Here is a 19,104-nt window from a genome sequence, read left to right as displayed (position 1 = left end):
GTAGTTTTTTTATGCAGAGAGTGGTGAGTGCGTGGAGTGGGCTGCTGGCGACGGTGGTGGAGGCAGATATGATAGGGTCTTTAAAGAGACTCCTGGACAGGTACTTGGAGCTTAGTAAAATAGAGGGCTATGGGTAACCCTGGGTAATTTCTGAAGTAAGTACGTGTTCGGCACAGCATTGTAGGCCGAAGGGCCTGTATTGTGCTGTAGGTTTTCTATGATTCAGTTTACCATATTTTCATCCAGATCATTGATATACATGACAAACAACAACAGACCCAGCACCAGTCCCTATGGTACACAAGCCTGCAGTCAGAGAGGCAAGTGTCTACCATCACTCCGTGGCTTCTCCCATGAAGCCAATGTCTAATCCGGTTTACTGCCTCATCTTGATTGCCAAGTGACTGACTCCTCTTGACCAACCTCCCCTGTGGGGCACTGTACTAAAGTCCATGTAGACCATATCCACTGCCTTGTCTTCATTAATGTACTTGGTTGTAGACCACATCCTCTGCCTTGTCTTCATTAACGTACTTGGTTGAAGTATGCTCTGTGTTGAGGATCCAGTTGCAGAGGAAGATCTCTGCAGTTTTCTTCTTTCACCACTTTGTCCTTTCCTTGCAGTTGTTGACAACAGCAGTAACTGGGCTGTGTGTGGCAAGAGTTCTGGGGTTATTACCATGCCAGTGGCCGCCCGCGCCACTCACAAAGTCCACATGGAGGTGATGCCTTTGTTCGCCGGGTTCCTGCCATTTCCGGACATCAAACTCTTCAAATACCTTCCTTTCCAGGCCTGTCCGTCAGGGCAGGTTGATACGGGTAAGTGGAGATCCTCAGGCCCAGTGTCAGAGAGACGGGAAGGGCAGGTCGATGCGGGTAAGTGGGAGATCCTAGGCCCAGTGTCAGAGAGTGGAGAAGGGCAGATGGATCTGGATAAGTGGAGATCTAGACCCAGTGTTGGAGAGTGGGGAAGGGGTTTAATGATTGAGGGGAGGTGACGACATTTAAGAGCGCTCCATTAGGCCTATCTGTTTGGGTCAACCATGGATATTGCATTGGAGCTATCTACGTGATATGCAGGTCAGGGCAGGATGATATGGAGATGTTCCCATGTAGCAGGCTTCTCCTCTCCATCCAAAGCAACAGCGGAGATCGATACCGTTCGGCAGCAGCGGCATCGCTGGAGTTGCCAGTCAGCGCTGAACTCAATGTGGCACTCCCCGAGGCAAACCAGCTCCAAATTTTTCCCTCTGCGTTTACTCCTGAAGCCTTCCCCTTGACTGGGTATAGCAGCAAGGAAGCAGAAGTTTGAGATCAGAATTTTCCTTCTCCCAGATGACATGCCAGCCATGGCAAACAAACCCCAGGCTGCCTGAAGTGACCAGTTTTAAGCTGCAAAAAACCCAACTTTACCCCTTCTCCTCTCAGTAGAAATTGTTCTGCCGGGCTGAGTAGCTAAGCCACACATAAAAGCCAGGGTACGGTACCGGTGGGGACGGGTCTGTCACTGTATCACACCGGGGTGCGGTACCGGTAGGGACGGGTCGCTCGCTGTACTACTCCGGGGTACGGTACCGGTGGGGACGGGTCCGTCAGTGTATAACACTGGGGTACGGTACCGGTGGGGACGGGTCTGTCACTGTATCACACCGGGGTGCGGTACCGGTAGGGACGGGTCGCTCGCTGTACTACTCCAGGGTACGGTACCGGTGGGGACGGGTCCGTCAGTGTATAACACTGGGGTACGGTACCGGTGGGGACGGGTCTGTCGCTGTGTAACACGGGGGTGCGGTACCGGTGGGGACGGATCTGTCGCTGTGTAACACCAGGGTGCGGTACCGGTGGGGACGGATCTGTCGCTGTGTAACACCAGGGTGCGGTACCGGTGGGGACAGATCTGTCGCTGTATAACACCGGGGTACGGTACCGGTGGGGACGAGTCCGTCGCCGTGTAACACCGGGGTACGGTACCGGTGGGGACGGGTCTGTCACTGTGTAACACCGGGGTACGGTTTAGATGTCGCGGTAACTCAGCGCTGTGCTGATGGTGAAGCCATCTTGTTTTCTGGATTGCAGCCGCTGACAGCTGGATGGAGAACGACACTTTGTCCTTGGACAAGAACACAGATGAGCAGGTGGAGAGCAGCAGCCTGCGCAGTCGAGGCAGCACCCACTCCTCAGGCAGTGGTGAACACAGAGGGCTGCCAATGCCTCGCCTTCTTCCCTTCTGCACCGGGCAGGTCTTTAACGCCAGTGCCTGCTGCCAGATCCTTGTTCTCCCCTGCCAGGACGATCACATGCTGGAGGTGAACGTTACATGATGCCGAGGGTTTGCACAGCCCCTGCGTTTCCTGGGGTGTCGTCACCGCGACAACGGTTGTGATCGCTGGCGTTACTGCTGGTGCGAGCAGCCCCCTCAGTCTGTAAATCTATCTGTATATTGGGAGCGGTACTGGGTTGTTGTAATTATATTTGGTCTTTGTAAACGTCACACCAAAATATTTCTGATTGAACTTCAGTGCACAGAAATTGATTTCCTGTGGTGTAACTCTCCCCATTCCAACCCAGCCCAAACCTGGAGACGCTCAGCTTTGCATCTACCCAAACTAGGCACGTCCTTGCACTCGAGACCTGTACAGTCTCCTTGCATGATCCCCCTCCACTTCCCGTGAGAGTGCAGACCCCCCCCACTTCCCGTGAGAGTACAGACCCCCCCCACCTCCCATGAGAGTGCAGACCCCCCCCACTTCCCGTGAGATGCAGCCCCCCCACTTCCCGTGAGAGTGCAGACCCCACCACTTCCCGTGAGAGTGCAGAGCCCCCCACTTCCCGAGTGCAGACCCCCCCACTTCCCCTGAGTGCAGACCCCCCCAGTTCCCGTGAGAGTGCAGACCCCCCCCCACTTCCCGTGAGAGTGCAGACACCCCCACTTCCCGTGAGAGTGCAGACCCCCCCCACTTCCCATGAGAACGCAGATCCCCCCACTGCCCGTGAGAGCGCAGATCCCCCCACTTCCCGTGAGAGCGCAGACCCCCCCACTTCCCGTGAGAGCGCAGACCCCCCCACTTCCCGTGAGAGCGCAGATCCCCCCACTTCCCCTGAGAGCGCAGACCCCCCCACTTCCCGTGAGTGTGCAGATCCTCCCCACTTCCCGTGAGAGCGCAGATTCCCCCACTTCCCGTGAGAGCGCAGATCCCCCCACTTCCCCTGAGAGCGCAGACCCCCCCCACTTCCCCTGAGAGCGCAGACCCCCCCCACTTCCCCTGAGAATGCAGACCCCCCCCACTTTCTCTGAGAATGCAGACCCCCCCACTTCCCGTGAGAGTGCAGACCCCCCCACTTCCCGTGAGAGTGCAGATCCTCCCCACTTCCCGTGAGAGTGCAGACCCCCCCACTTCCCGTGAGAGTGCAGACCCCCCCACTTCCCGTGAGAGTGCAGACCCTCCACTTCCCCTGAGAGTGCAGACCCCCCCACTTCCCGTGAGAGTGCAGACCCCCCCACCTCCCGCGTGAGTGCAGACCCCCCCCACTTCCCGTGAGAGTGCAGACCCCCCCCACTTCCCGTGAGAGTGCAGACCCCCCCCACTTCCCGTGAGAGTGCAGACCCCCCCACTTCCCGTGAGTGTGCAGATCCTCCCCACTTCCCGTGAGTGCGCAGATCCCCCCCACTTCCCGTGAGTGCGCAGATCCCCCCCACTTCCCGTGAGTGCGCAGATCCCCCCCACTTCCCGTGAGTGCGCAGATCCCCCCCACTTCCCGTGAGTGCGCAGATCCCCCCCACTTCCCGTGAGTGCGCAGATCCTCCCCACTTCCCGTGAGAGTGCAGACCCCCCTACTTCCCGTGAGAGTGCAGACCCCCCTACTTCCCCTGAGAGTGCAGACCCCCCCACTTCCCGTGAGAGTGCAGACCCCCCCACTTCCCCTGAGAGTGCAGACCCCCCCACTTCCCGTGAGAGTGCAGACCCCCCCACTTCCTGTGAGAGTGCAGACCCCCCTACTTCCCGAGAGTGCAGACCCCCCTACTTCCCCTAAGAGTGCAGACCCCCCCACTTCCCGTGAGAGTGCAGACCCCCCACTTCCCCTGAGAGTGCAGACCCCCCACTTCCCGTGAGAGTGCAGACCCCCCCACTTCCCGTGAGAGTGCAGACCCCCCACTTCCCCTGAGAGTGCAGACCCCCCACTTCCTGTGAGAATGCAGACACCCCACTTCCCCTGAGAGTGCAGACCCCCCCCCACTTTCCCTGAGAGTGCAGACCCCCCCACTTCCCGTGAGAGTGCAGATCCCCCCACTTCCCCTGAGAGCGCAGACCCCCCCACTTCCCCTGAGAGCGCAGACCCCCCCACTTCTCCTGAGAGCGCAGACCCCCCCCACCTCCCCTGAGAATGCAGACCCCCCCCACTTTCCCTGAGAGTGCAGACCCCCCCACTTCCCGTGAGAGTGCAGACCCCCCCACTTCCCGTGAGAGTGCAGATCCTCCCCACTTCCCGTGAGAGTGCAGACCCCCCCACTTCCCGTGAGAGTGCAGACCCCCCTACTTCCCCTGAGAGTGTAGACCCCCCTACTTCCCCTAAGAGTGCAGACCCCCCCACTTCCCGTGAGAGTGCAGACCCCCCACTTCCCGTGAGAGTGCAGACCCCCCACTTCCCGTGAGAGTGCAGACCCCCCACTTCCCGTGAGAGTGCAGACCCCCCACTTCCCGTGAGAGTGCAGACCCCCCACTTCCCGTGAGAGTGCAGACCCCCCCACTTCCCCTGAGAGTGCAGACCCCCCCCACTTCCCGTGAGAGTGCAGACCCCCCTACTTCCCCTAAGAGTGCAGACCCCCCCACTTCCCGTGAGAGTGCAGACCCCCCTACTTCCCCTAAGAGTGCAGACCCCCCCACTTCCCGTGAGAGTGCAGACCCCCCACTTCCCGTGAGAGTGCAGACCCCCCACTTCCCGTGAGAGTGCATACCCCCCCACTTCCCCTGAGAGTGCAGACCCCCCCCACTTCCCGTGAGAGTGCAGACCCCCCCACTTCCCGTGAGAGTGCAGACCCCGCAGTTCCCGTGAGAGTGCAGACCCCCCCCACTTCCCGTGAGAGTGCAGACTCCCCCACTTCCCGTGAGAGTGCAGATCCCCCCCACTTCCCGTGAGAGTGCAGATCCCCCCACACTTCCCGTGAGAGTGCAGATCCCCCCCACTTCCCGTGAGAGTGCAGACCCCCCACTTCCCCTGAGAGTGCAGACCCCCCTTCCTGTGAGAGTGCAGACCCCCCACTTCCCCTGAGAGTGCAGACCCCCCCCCACTTCCCGTGAGAGTGCAGACCCCCCCCCCCCACTTCCCATGAGAGTGCAGACCCCCCCGGCTGTATCGTCCCACCTGACCCAGGGGGACCACAGTGAGGCTCTTCTCTCCCTTCTTGATCCCTTGGATTCAAACAGTGAACAGGGCTTGGTCTGTTTAACTGGGTTAACTTTAATTTATTTACCATATTCTAATTTATCAGCCACATTTAATTATATAAATATAAGTCTATGAAAAGTAATATAAAGTTTGAGGCTTGGGTGGTGGGGACCTGAGGCTGTTTGGTTGCCGTGATGTGCTGGCCAAGGAGCTGTGAAGCTTCCACTCCACTGCCCTCCTTCCCCGTCAGTCCGAGAGTGCGACGCAGCGACGCACGTGGTTTGTCAGCTCACCGAGAGGGTAGTCAGTGCAGACAGCGCACCGTCTGATCTTCAGAGTATCGACCCCTGTATATTTCCTCCTTAATCACAAGTCTGATGATGTTTGCTCACTGAACTGTGAACATTATATCAATATGCTGAAAACCTGACCGTGGTGTCATGTCTTTCTTTGGTTTGCTGTTCTGTAACAGTGCGAGAAGTTAGTGGTTGAATTGGTATTTGCTTTATTTATTGTCACGTGTACTGTTGTCCAGAACGATCATCCCAGAGCGGAATACGTGAAGCCAGTAAACAGGGAAAACCTGTCGAATAGAGTGTGACATTTACAGAGGAAGTCCAGATGATACACACGAGGGATTCTGCCATTGCTGCAAACCCAGAACAGACACAAAGTGCTGCAGGAACTCAGCAGGTCAGGCAGCGTCTATGGAGAGGATGTTTCAGGCTTAATCAATCTATGGAATTCATTGCCACAGATGGCTGGGGACGCCAAGCAAATGGGTAAACTTAAAGTGGAGGTTGATAGCTTCTTGATTAGTCAAGGTATCAAAGGTTACTGGGAGAAGACAGGAGAATGGGATTGAGAGGGATAATAAATCAGCCATGGATGAATTGTGGAGCAGGCTTACTGGGCCAAAAAGCTTAATTCTCCTCCTAAGACAAAATCGAAAAGGGTGAACACAGGACTGAAGGTGTTGTAGTTGAATGCGTGCTGTATACGGAATAAGGTAGATGAATTTGTACCACAGTTACAGGTTGGTATGTAAGATGTTGTAGGCATCACTGAATCGTGGCTGAAAGCTTAGAGCTGGGAGGTTAATGTCCGAGGATACACATTGTATCGAAAGAACAGGCAGGAAGGCAGAGGGGGTGGCATTGCTCTGTTGGTAAACAAAAATCAAATCATTAAAAAGGTGACATAGCAGTCAGAAGATGGTGAATCATTGTGGATAGAGCCACAGAACTGCAAGGGGAAAAAAAACTCTGATGGGAGTTGACCCCAAAACAGTAGTAAGGATGTGGTCTACAAGTTATAACGGGACAAAGAAAATGCATGTCAAAGGGGCAATGTTACAATAGTCATGGGGGGGGGGGTTTCAATATGCAGGTAGTTTAGGAAAATCAGGTTGGTGCTGGATTTTTCAAGAACGCCTCCAAGGTAGTTTTTTAGATCAGATCATGGTTGAGTCCACTAGGAGATCAGCTATTGTGAATTGGGTGTTTTGAATGAACCAGAATTGATTGAGGTAAAAGAACCCTTCAGGGCAAGTGATTATAATATGATCAAATTTGCCCAGAGTTTTGAGAAGGGGCTAAAGTCAGATGTATTAGTATTACGGTGGAGTAAAGGGAATTACAGAGGCACGAGAGAGGAGTTGGCCAGAATTGATTGGAAAAGAATACTGGCAGGGATGACAGCAGAGCAGCAACGGCCGGAATTTCTGGAAGCAGTTTGGAAGGAACAGGATATATACACCCCAAAGAGGAAGAAGTATTCCAAAGGCAAGGTGACACAAGCATGGCTAACCAGAGAAATTAAAGCTGACATAAAAGCCAAAGAGTGGGCATTTAATACAGCAAAAAATTGTGGGAAGTTAGAGGATTGGAAAGCTGTCAAATACCAACAGATGGCAACTAAAAAAAGTTTTAAGAAGGTAAAGATGGAACACGAAAGTAAGCATGCTAATAGTATTAAAGAACATACCAAAGGTTTCTTCAGATATATGAGGTGTAAAAGAGAAGCAAAAACGGCTATCATACCACTGCAAAATGATGCTGGAGAGGTAGTAACGGAGGACAAAGAAGTGGCCGACAAACTGAATGAGTATTTTGTACTAGTCTTCACTGTGGAAGACACCACCAGGATGGTGGAAGTTCCAGGTGTCAGGGGGCATGAAGTGTGTGAGAGAAGGTTCTTGGGAAACAGAAAAGTCTGAAGGGATATCAGGTCACCTGGGTCAGACGGTGCACACCCCAGGATTCTGAAAGAGGTGGCTGAAGAGTTTGTGGAGGCATTAGTAATGATCTTTCAAGAATCACTAGATTCTGGAATGGTTCTGGAAAACTGGGAAATTGCAAATGTCAATCCTCTCTTCAAGAAGGGAGAGCACCAGAAAAAAGGAAACTATAGACTGGTTAGTCTTTCATTAGTTGGGAAGATGCTGCAGTCGAGTATTAAGGATGAGGTCTCAGGGTACTTGGAGGCACATGATAAAATAGGCCATAGTCAGCATGGTTTCCTCAAGGGAAAATCTTGCCTGACAAATCTGTTGGAATTCTTTGAAGAAATAACAAGCTGGTTGATGTGTACTTGGACTTTCAGAAGGCCTTTGACAAGGTGCTGCACATGAAGCTACGAAGCAATCTACAAGCCTGAGGTATTGCAGGAAAGATTTCTAGCATGGATAAAGCTGTGGCCGATTGACAGAAGGCAAAGAGTGGGAATAGAGGGAGCCTTTTCTGGCTGGCAGCCGTTCCATAGGCTTTGTTGAAATGTTTGCAGACCATATGAGGACAAGTGGAGGGGCAGGTATTTTAAGGAAGTAGAGAGGCTACAGAAGGACTCAAACAGATTAGGACAATGGGCAAAGAAGTGACAGATGAAATACAATGTCAGGAAGTGTATGGTCATGCAATTTGGTAGAAGGAATGAAAGGCTTATCTAAATGGAGAGGAAACACTAAAAAAAAAACTGAGGTGCAAAGGGAATTGGAAGTCCTTGTGCAGGATTCTCTAAAGGTTAATGTGCAGGTTGAGTCTGCGGTGAGGAAAGCAAATGCAATGTTAGCATAGAAAACCTACAGCACAATACAGGCCCTTTGGCCCACAAAGCGATGCCAAACATGTCCTTACCTGAGAAATTACCTAGGGTTACCCATAGCCCTCTATTTTTCTGAGCTCCATGTACCTGTCTCTTAAAAGTCCTTAACGTATCCGCCTCCACAGCCACCGGCAGCCCATTCCACGCACTCACCACTCTGTGTAAAAAAAAAAAACTTACCCCTGATGTCTCCTCTGTACCTACTTCCAGGCACCTTAAAACTGTGCACTCTCCTGCTAGCCATTTCAGCCCTGGGAAAATTGAGATGGGCCGAGTGGCCTAATTCTGCTCCAAAATTTATAGTTTTATGGTTAAATTTATAGTTTTATGGTTAACTTGCAGGTTAAGTTGGCAGTGAAGAAGGCAAATGCAATGTTCACATTCACTTTGAGAGGTCTAGAATATAAAAGCAAGAATGCTTCCTATAGTGGAGGAGTCTAGGACCAGAGGACACAGCTTCAGAAATCAAGGAAGTCCATTTAGAACAGGGATGAGGAGGAATTTCTTCAGCCAGAGGGTGGTGAATCTGTGAAATTCATTGCCACAGACAGCTGTGGAGGCCAAGTCATTGAGTGTAATAGAGCTTTGACCAGCGGCCAACCCGGACATCAGAAGTTTGGAGAGGAGGAGACTTCAATCAGGCCCACTGCCTGAGGATAAAAGGCAGCAACAGGTCATGGCAACGTAATATAAGACCATAAGACATAGGGGCTGGATTAGGCCATTTGGCCCATTGAGTTTGCTCCACCAATCAGTCATGGCTGATCCTTTTTACCCACTTCAGTCCCTCTCCCCAGCCTTCTCCCTGTAACCTTTGATGCCATGTCCAATCAAAAACCTATCAATCTCTGCCTTAAATACAGCCAATGACCTGGCCTCCACAGCTGCCTGTGGTAATAAATTCCACAAATTCACCTCCCTTTGGCTAAAGAAATTTCTCCACATCTCTGTTTTAAATGGATGCCCCTCCATTCTGAGGTTGTGTCCTCTTGTCCTAGGCTCCCCCACCATGGGAAACATCCTTTCCACATCGACTCTGTCCAGGCCTTCCAACATTCGAAAGGTTTCAATGAGATCCTCCCTCATACTTCTGAATTCCAGTAAGTACAGACCCAGAGCCATCAAACGTTCCCCGTATGATAACCCTTTCATTGCCGGAATCATCCTTGTGAACCTCCTCTGAACCTTCTCCAATGCCAGTACATCTTTTCTTAGATGAGGAGCCCAAAACTGTTCACAATACTCAAGGTGAGTCCTCACCAGTGCCTTATAAAGTCTCAATATCACATCCCTGCTCTTGTATTATAGACCTCTTGAAATAAATGATAACATGGCATTTGCCTTCCTCACCACCGACTCAACCTGCAAGTTAACCTTCAGGGTTTTCTGCACAAGGACTCCCAAGTCCCTCTGCGTCTCAGATTTTTGGATTTTCTCCCCATTTAGAAAATAGTCTGCACATTTATTTCTACTACCAAGGTCCATGACCATGCATTTTCCAATGTTTTATTTCATTTGCCACTTTCTTGCCCATTCTCCTAATCTATCTAAGTCCTTCTGCATCCTATCTGTTTCCTCAACACTACCTGCCCCTCCACCAATCTTCATATCATCTGCAAACTTGACAACAAAGCCATCTATTCCATCATCTGAATCGCTGATATACAGCATAAAAAGATGCGATCCTAACACCGACCCCTGTGGAACACTATTAGTCACTGGTAGCCAATCAGGAAAGGATCCTTTTATTCCCACTCGCTGCCTCCTGCGAATCAGCCAATGCTCTAACCATGTTAGTAACTTTCCTGTAATACCATGGGCTCTTAACTTGGTAAGCAGCCTCATGTGTGGCACCTTGTCAAAGGCTTTCTGAAAGTCCAAATCTACAACATCCACTACATCCCCTTTATCTATCCTACTTGTAATCTCCTCAAACAATTCTAACAGGTTCAGGAAACCATGCTGACTTTGTCCTATCTTGTGCTGTGTCACCAAGTACTCCATAACATCATTTTTAACAATTGACTCCAACATCTTCTGAACCATTGAGGTCCGGCTAACTGGTCTATAATTTTCTTTCTGCTGCCTTCCCCTTTCTTAAAGATTGGAGTGACATTTGCAATTTTCCAGTCCTCTGGCACCATGCAAAAGTGCAATGATTTTTGAAAGATCATTACTAATACCTCCACAATCTCCACCGCTACCTCTTTCGGGACCCTAGGATGCAGTTCATCTGGTCCGGGTGACTTATGTACCCTTAGGTCTTTCAGCCTTTTGAACAGCTTCTTCCTTTCAATAGTAATTGCACTCACTTCTCTTCCCTCACACCCTTCCACATCTGGCACATTGCCATTATCTTCCACAGTGCAGACTGATGCAAAATGCCCATTTGGTTCATCAGCCATCTCCTTGTCCCCTGTTGTTATTTCTCCTGCTTCATTTTCTAGCGGTCCTATATCCTCTCTCTTTTATTTACATCTTTGAAGAAGCTTTTATTATTCACATTGATTTTATTTGCTAGTTTGCTTTCATATTTAATCTTTTCCCACCTAATGATTCTTTTAGTTACTCTCTGTATGGTTTTAAAAGCTTCTCAATCCTCTGTCTTCACACTAATTTTTGCTTTGTTGTATGCCCTCTCTTTTGCTTTACATTAGCTTTGTTTTCCCTTGTCAGTCACGGTTGTACTACTTTGCCATTTGAATCTTTCTTTGCTTTTGGAATACATCTATCCTGCACCTTCCTCATTTCCCCAGAAATTCACACCACTGCTACTCTGCTGTCACCCCTGCCAGCATCTCCTTCCAAGTTACTTTGGCCAACTCCTCTCTCATACCACTGTCATTTCCTTTACTCCACTGAAATATACTACATCAAACCTTACTTTCTCCCTATCAAATTTCACTTTGGACTCAATCATATTGTGATCATTGTCTCCTCAGGGTTCTTTTACCTTAAGCTCCCTAATTGCCTCTGGTTCATTACATAACACCCAATCCAGTATAGCTGATCCCCTAAGAGGCTCAAGACAAATTGCTCTTAAAAAGCCATCTCGTAGGCATTCAACAAACTCTCTCTCTTGAGATCCATTTCCAACTTGATTTTCCCAATCAACCTGCATGTTGAAATCTCCCATGACTATCATAACAGTCATGCCCTTTTGACACACCTTTTTGAGTTCCTGTTGTAATTGGTAGTCCATATCCCAGCTACTATTGGGAGGCCTGTATATAACTGCCTTTAGGGTCCTTTTACCCTTGTAGTTTCTGAACTCAACTCACAAGGATTCAACATCTTCCGATCCTACGTCACATCTTTCTGATGATTTGATGCCATTCTTTACCAGCAGAGCCACGCCACCTCCTCTGTCTACCTTCCTGTCCCTCTGATACAACATGTAACATTGGACATTCAGCTCCCAACTCCAACCATCCTTCAACCATGATTCAGTGATGGCCACAACATCATACCTGACAATCTGTAATAGTGCAACAAGATCATCCTCTTTAATTCTTATACCCCATGCACTGAGATATAACACTGTGAGTACTCTATTTTCTACCCTTATTAATTCTGCATCTTAATGCACTGATACTCAACCCACTGGGTGCAATTTTGTCCTATCACCTGCTTGCCCTTCCTGACAATCTGACTGCACGCTATCTTTGCTTTTTTACCATCCGTCCTGTCCTGAGTCCCTTCACTCCGGTTCCCACCCCCCAGTCAAATTAGTTTAAACCCTCCCCAACAGCTCCAACAAACCTGCCCGGGAGAATATTGGTCCCCCTCGGGTTCAGGTGCAACCTGTCACTTTTGAACAGGTCATACCTCCTCCAGAAGAGATCCCAATGATCCAAGAACCTGAAGCCCTGCCCCCGCACCAGCTTCTCAGCCACACGTTTATCTGCCAAATCATCCTGTTTCTACCCTCACTGGCTCATGGCACAGGCAGCAATCCAGAAATTACTACCCGGGAGGTCCTGCTTCTCAGCTTTCTACCTAGCTCTCTAAATTCCCTCCTCAGGACCTCATTGTTTTTCCTTCCTATGTCATGGGTACCAATATGTACCAAAACATCTGGCTGCTGACCTTCCCTCTCCAAAGTGTTGTGGACGCAGTCCGAGCCATCCCTGATCCTGGCGCCTGGGAGGCAACGTACCATCCGGGTGTCCCGTTCACATCCACAGAATCTCCTGTCTGTTCCTCTGACTATCGAGTCCCCTATCACTACCACTTCCCTCTTCTCCCTCTTTCCCTATGCTCAATGCCAGTAACCTGGTCTCTGTGGCATTCCGCTGGGAAGTCATCCCCCACAATTGTATCTGAAATAGCATACTTATTATTAGTAATTATAGGTTTGACTGATGACCATTCGGCATCTGGGTTTAACTAGAAAGAGCAAGTTAAAGGAAGGCAGGGGCAAGCGCAGTGGCCGTCAGTCGTCTGAGTGGGCAGAGTCAGAGTGGTGACCTTGAGGCTTTAGCTCTCCGAGGTTTCAATGAGGGGGGGAGGCTTCACACAGAAGCAAAAGATCAAATATTTTTGTTCCCTTTATATCTGCTCAGCTAGGGGCAGTAGGGATGCCAGGCAGGACAGTGAATCGCTCCTCTCGAGGGATGTGGGAAGACAGCTGCAAGAAGTGCATCCAGCTGCAGCTTCGAGCAAACCGCGTTAAGGAGCTGGAAACAAGAAAATCTGCAGACACCGGAAATCCAAGCAACACATACAAAATGCTGGAGGAACTCAGCAGGCCAGGCAGCATCTATGGAAATGAGTACAGTGGACTTTTCGGGCCGAAACCCTTCATCAGGACTGACAAAAAAGATGAGGAGTCAGAGTAAGAAGGGGGGAGGAGGGGAGGAAGAAACACAAAGTGATGGGTGAATCTGGGGTGGGGAGAGGTGAAGTAGAGAGCTGGGAATTCGATTGGTGAAAAAGATACAGGGCTGGAGAAGGGGGAATCTGATAGGAGAGGACAGAAGGCCTCGAAGAAAGAAGGAAGGATATACTGGCTCTGGAGGTGGTGCAGAGGAGGTTCACCAGGTTGATTCCAGAGATGAGAGGGTTAGACTATGAGGAGAGATTGAGTCATCTGGGACTGTACTCGCTGGAATTCAGAAGAATGAGAAGAGATCTCATAGAAGCATATAAAATTATGAAAGGGATAGATAAGATAGAGACAGGAAAGTTGTTTCCACTGGTAGGTGAGACTAGAACTAGGGGACATAACCTTAAGATTTAGGGGAGTAGATTTGGGACGGAGATGAGGAGGAAGTGCTTTTTCCAGAGGGTGGTGAATCTGTGGAATTCTCTGCCCCGTGAAGCAGTGGAGGCTACCTCAGTAAATATACTTAAGACAAGGTTGGACAGATTTTTGCATAGTAGGGGAATTCAGGATTATGGGGAAAATACAGGTAGGTGGAGATGAGTCCATGGCCAGATTAACCATGATCTTATTGAATGGTGGAGCAGGCTCGATGGGCCAGATGGCCTACTCCTGCTTCTATTTTTTATGTTGTTATGGTGATTACACGTCCTTTTCTGATGACCGTATTGTCTAGTTTTCCGGTGAGAAAAGCAGGAGAGAGACTTTCTCCTGGAACAGGAAAGTCCACAACCAAGTCATTCGACTTTGGTGACTCCTTGAACCTAATAGTTGGAAAAGGAGACTGACAGAAAAATGTTTAAGTTTGAAGGTGTCTTTTCCACTGATGAGTTAACCAGAGATTTGCTGCGTTTGAAGAAGTTTTGAAGACGATTCAAGATGATGTTAAATCGTTTAGATGCGAAGTCGATCAACAACAGATTAGAATTTCAGAGCTGGATGAAGCCGGTAGTAAGAGAGACCACAAAATTGAATCCCTGGAGAAAAATCTAGCTTCGACATCTCAGCAGTTGAAACGTTATAAATCAAAGGTTATCGATCCCGGCAACAGAATCTGCGAATAATCGGGCTTCCCGAAGATGTTGAGTCGGGTGATCCTACTAAATACTTTTCTAAATTGTTAATGAATGTGTTTGGTCCAGAAGTTTTGGACCCCCCCACCCCCGCATTGCTAGATAGTGCGCATCATACTTTACGCCCCAAACCTTACAAAGAATTTAAACCGAGACCTATTATTGTTTGGTTTCACTATGTTCACATTAAGGATCAAGTAATATGAGCTGCTCGGTGGAAAGGTATGATCAAATTTCAAAATTTCAGATTTTGCATCGTTGAGGATTTCAGCCCAGAAGTATTGAGGGAACAGATGGCTTTTAAACCACAGATGTCAGAACTTTATGGTAAGGGCTTCAAATTAGCGTTGCTGTTCCCAGCGTGTCTGGGAATTGTTCTGGCGGATAACTCTCGTTGTTTGTTTAAGACTTCGGATGAAGCTCAAAGTTTTCTCGACAATCTGTCTTCCTCTGCTAAGGACTAATTAACGCACTGTTCTCGTTTTTTGTCTTTTTTCTAACTTGCTTTTCATTTTTTTTAAAAAAGCTAACATCTAGCTTGCAGATTTAGATTTTTATATTTTGAGAGTTCTTGCCTTGGTTTTGTAGTGTAGGTAGTTTTCATATTTTTGAATAAAAGTATTCTTTTTTTCTTTTTTCATTAGTGATTTTGTATTTTCACTTTTAATCTTTTTGCTTTTGAGAGTAATTAAGTAGTAGATTCAGTGTTTGATTTTCCTTTTCTTTGAAACTTTATTGGAGAAGTTTTACATCTTAAGATGGTGGATTGCTCTCTCCCTCTTCTCAGAATTTATTTTTTCTTGCTGCATCATTTCCGATCATTTATATATGAAAAAAATTAATGATATGAATTGGCACTTAGTCTCTTTTTTTTTGAAATATGAGTAAGAAGAAACTATTTTATGTTTGTAATTGTTGTGATCTTTTCTTTACATTTATAGTGATTACTTTTTTGACCACGAATGGTGCTTTTTAAGAAAAACATATTTCTTTTGGGTTGCCTTCTGGAGGGATGGGGTTAGATTTAGCCTTGGATTTAGCATTAGCCACTTTCTGGCTTTTTCTAGGTTTTTGTGGGAGGGGATGGTATTTTTGTTCTTATTTTTAATTTATATTTTTTCTTTACATGGGCTGACTTGAAACTACCAAAATGTCTGAAATGTTGTGATTTCTGGTTCCTCTTTGAACCTTTTTTCCTCTTCCGGGGTCATGAGTTTGTATTCTGGTTAACCCTTAACATACCTTATGTTCGATTTCAGTACTATGGATAAGATTATTAATTTGGTTTCTTGGAATACAAATGGTTAAACCATCCGATTAAATGGAAGAAATTTTTTAAAAGTGTTCCATAGGATGAATGCTCATATTGTTTTAGTACAAGAAACTCATGTGCAGAAAGAAGATAACCAGCATTTTTTTAGGTTTTGGAAGGAATAACAGTACCATTCAAGTTCACAGGCCAAAGTGAAAGGCATTTCTATTTTTATAGATCCTTCAATTTCGTTTGTGCATTATGAGACTATTTCAGATCCAAATGGTAGATTTTTGTTAATTACTGGTTTGTTATTTAACAAAAAAATTGTTATGGTTAATGTTTATGCTCCAAATGTTGATTGTCCTAAATTTTTTAAACATCTCTTTACATCCTTTCCTAACTTAAACAATTATATGTTGATTATGGGTGGAGATTTTAACTGTTGTTTAAATCCTTTGATGGATAGATCTATGTCTAATCTGGCACTCCCAAACAAATCAGCTACTCTTATTAACTCTTTTATGGTTGACTCTGGAATTTCATAAATTTGGAGATTCTTACACCCCAATGATAAAGAGTTTTCATTCTTTTCACATGTATATCATCAGTATTCTAGAATTGATTACTTTCTTATTGACTCTCGATTAATTCCACTTGTTATTGACTGCAAATATGACTCTATTGCTGTCTCCAATCATGCACCATTGAAACTATCTATTAAGTCAATGGATACATCTTCTAGTACTAGACAATGGCAATTTAATACCACTTTGCTTCAGAACTCAGACTTTATTAATTTTATTGAGGAACAGATTAATTTTTTCTTCACAACAAATTTTATGGAGGGAATTTCCAGCGGGGTACTGTGGGACACTTTTAAAGCATATATTCATGACAAATTATTTCATATTCTGCTGGACTGAAAAAGTGAACTAATAATGAAATACTTAAGCCGGTTGACAAGATCAAAGAAACTGACAAGGGATATTCTATTGCTCCTAATCAGGAGCTTTATAAAGAGAGAGTCGAACTTCAAATGGAACATAATCTATTACTATCATCTTCGATTGACAATCAAGTAATTAAAACTAGTAGTCAATTCTGTATACATGGTGATAAAACTGGGAAAGCAAAAGAGAGGGTATACAACAAAGCAAAAATTAGTGTGAAGACAGAGGATTGGGAGGATTTTAAAACCCTCCAGTTTGACCTTTTCTGAATCTCTTTTATTAACTTAGAATATATGAATAGAGGAGCAGAGTTGATGACATTAATGAATGTATTCGATCTAATACATTGGTTCAGCCTTGTTTTGTTCTGTTTGCTTTTTTGGGGGGTTTAGCCATTAGTTCTTTTTTTTAGTTTTTTGGAGTTTTTCTTTGCAATATCCTTTTTTTATTTCTTTTTTCTTCATGACTAACTGTATCAAGAGTTTGGAAGTCTATTACACTTGTACTACTTGTAGTCTTTTTTGTATATATTTTTTAACAATAAGGTAATTTCAATCTCTTTGTATCACTATTTATGAACTTGAAAATTAATAAAAAGTTTAAAAAAAGAAAGAAAGATTTATATCCTGACCTTGGTGAAATTAGATGCCACAGGCAGCATTGTCTGCCTATGATTTCAGCCTGAAGAACTGCCGGGGGAACTGCAACATTGATGTGGATGCATTGTTCCAATGTGTGTATAAAGGGCTGGAAATGAGTGGAGACTGGGAGAGCGTTCCTGCTCCTGGACTTAAAGCAATGTGCCAGTTTTCCATCATGGGAGAGTCAGGAGCAGGGCTAGGGCAGGTTTGAGCAGTGGATCATTTGGGAGCTTCTGGCTGTACCATTCCACAAGCTTACTACAATCTGACCACTCTGGATATGAAGCAGTTACCTGCATTGAGTCCAGGGGAAGTGGCCGCTGCTCAGCGAGATGACCCTTGTATAGGTACCATTTGGCCAGCTGTTGCAGGAGGGGATATGGCCCAAAATGAAATAATGAAACACCCTGGCACATCCCTACTGATGAGGGAATGGAACAAACTGGATTTGAGGAACCGTGTTCTACACAGGGTCATGTCTCCTCCAGACAGGCCTCAGTGGTCCCAATTGGTTTTACCTGAGAAGCATTGGAGGATTGTGCTGAAGTCGCTTCATGATGAATCAGGTCATTTGGAGCTTGACAAGACCTATGGATTGGTCCGAGATCGGTTAAATCAGTATGAAGCCTGAGGTGGAAAGGTACTCTAAGTCGTACATTTGATGTATTTGGAGGAAGACCCTGCCAGCGAGGGTCACTCCCTTATCCCATTTACAGAGTGCAGGGCCACTTGATCTGGTACGTATGGATTTCTTCTCCATAGAGCCTGATTCCAGCAACAATGTGAATGCTTTGGTTATTACTGATCACTACACCAAATATGCTCAAGCCTTCCCTACAAGATCAGAGGGTTTCCACTGTGTAAAAGTTTTATGGGAAAAGTATTTTGTTCATTATGGCCTTTCCAGATGGATACATAGCAAATCAATCAGGGATGGGAGTTCGAGAGTAACATGAGTTACTGGGCATGCTTGGAGTCAAAGTGGAGGACTCTGCCTTATCACCCTTGGGGAGGTTCAACTGGATTTTGCTAGACATGCTCACAACCCTGGAGATCAGCCAGAAGAACAAATGGTCTCTGCACATTGGGCATCTGGTCCACTGCTACAACTGTACACAGAATGAAGCAACTGGATACTCGCCATATTATGTAATGTTTGGGCACAAAGCGAGGTTGCCTGTAGACCTCTGTTTGGGGCTGGTTGGGAAAACTTGCCACAGAAGACCTATCTTAAATATGTGTCTGACATGAGGAGGGAATTACAAAAGGCTTATAAACTAGCAGAGGTCTCTGCAACCAAGCAGAATCAAGATCATAAGAGGAAACCCCCAGATAGGCTGGCCTATGTCGCACCGGGGGAACAGAGTGTTGCACCTCTCCCCCTGGTAAGATACGTCACTACCATTTACAAATGTATTGCAAAACCTGACATCACGAAATTCCTTTGAAAACTGTTCTTAAAGAGGGGATGATAAGTTTTAAAGTCATGAGGATATGACTATTTTTGGTGGGGGAGAGTGTAAAACCCTGGTTAAGGTTTTACTAGTAGGGTATTTCATGCAATGGTTTTCTATAGAAGCAGTGTGCTCTGCTGGTTGTGTTTGGGTTACCGTTAAAGATAAGGAATGCTTAGGAATGTTGTGTTATCCAGTCAGAAGGGCGGAACTGGGAGAAGGTTCTAGCAAATGCTGGGGGAGAGGTTTTTGTGATAGACATTTAGGTAGGTTGAGATCTTTTATGACGGGAGATGGAGAGAGAAGGAGTTCAAGGGAACTGGCCGTAGGATTTGCAGGAATGTGTGATCTGATGGAGC

At 47.0% G+C, this 19,104-nt stretch overlaps 1 protein-coding gene across 1 annotated transcript in view; it reads left to right on the top strand.

Moving 5' to 3' along the window:
* trappc10 (trafficking protein particle complex subunit 10) overlaps positions 1–3,954 on the top strand; it is a 97,533-nt gene extending 93,579 nt beyond the window's left edge. Inside the window, 2 exon segments of the mRNA XM_072262175.1 lie at positions 625–819; positions 2,077–3,954. Of these exon segments, the coding sequence (XP_072118276.1) occupies positions 625–819; positions 2,077–2,321 (440 nt within the window). The 3' untranslated portion in view covers positions 2,322–3,954.
* The last annotated feature ends 15,150 nt before the right edge of the window (positions 3,955–19,104 follow it).

The sequence above is a fragment of the Mobula birostris genome, chromosome 6 (assembly GCF_030028105.1).
Source record: "Mobula birostris isolate sMobBir1 chromosome 6, sMobBir1.hap1, whole genome shotgun sequence".
Classification (NCBI taxonomy): Eukaryota; Metazoa; Chordata; class Chondrichthyes; order Myliobatiformes; family Myliobatidae; genus Mobula; species Mobula birostris.
The sequence above is the reverse complement of the archived record's forward strand: the minus strand, read 5'-3'. Positions and strand labels throughout refer to the sequence as shown.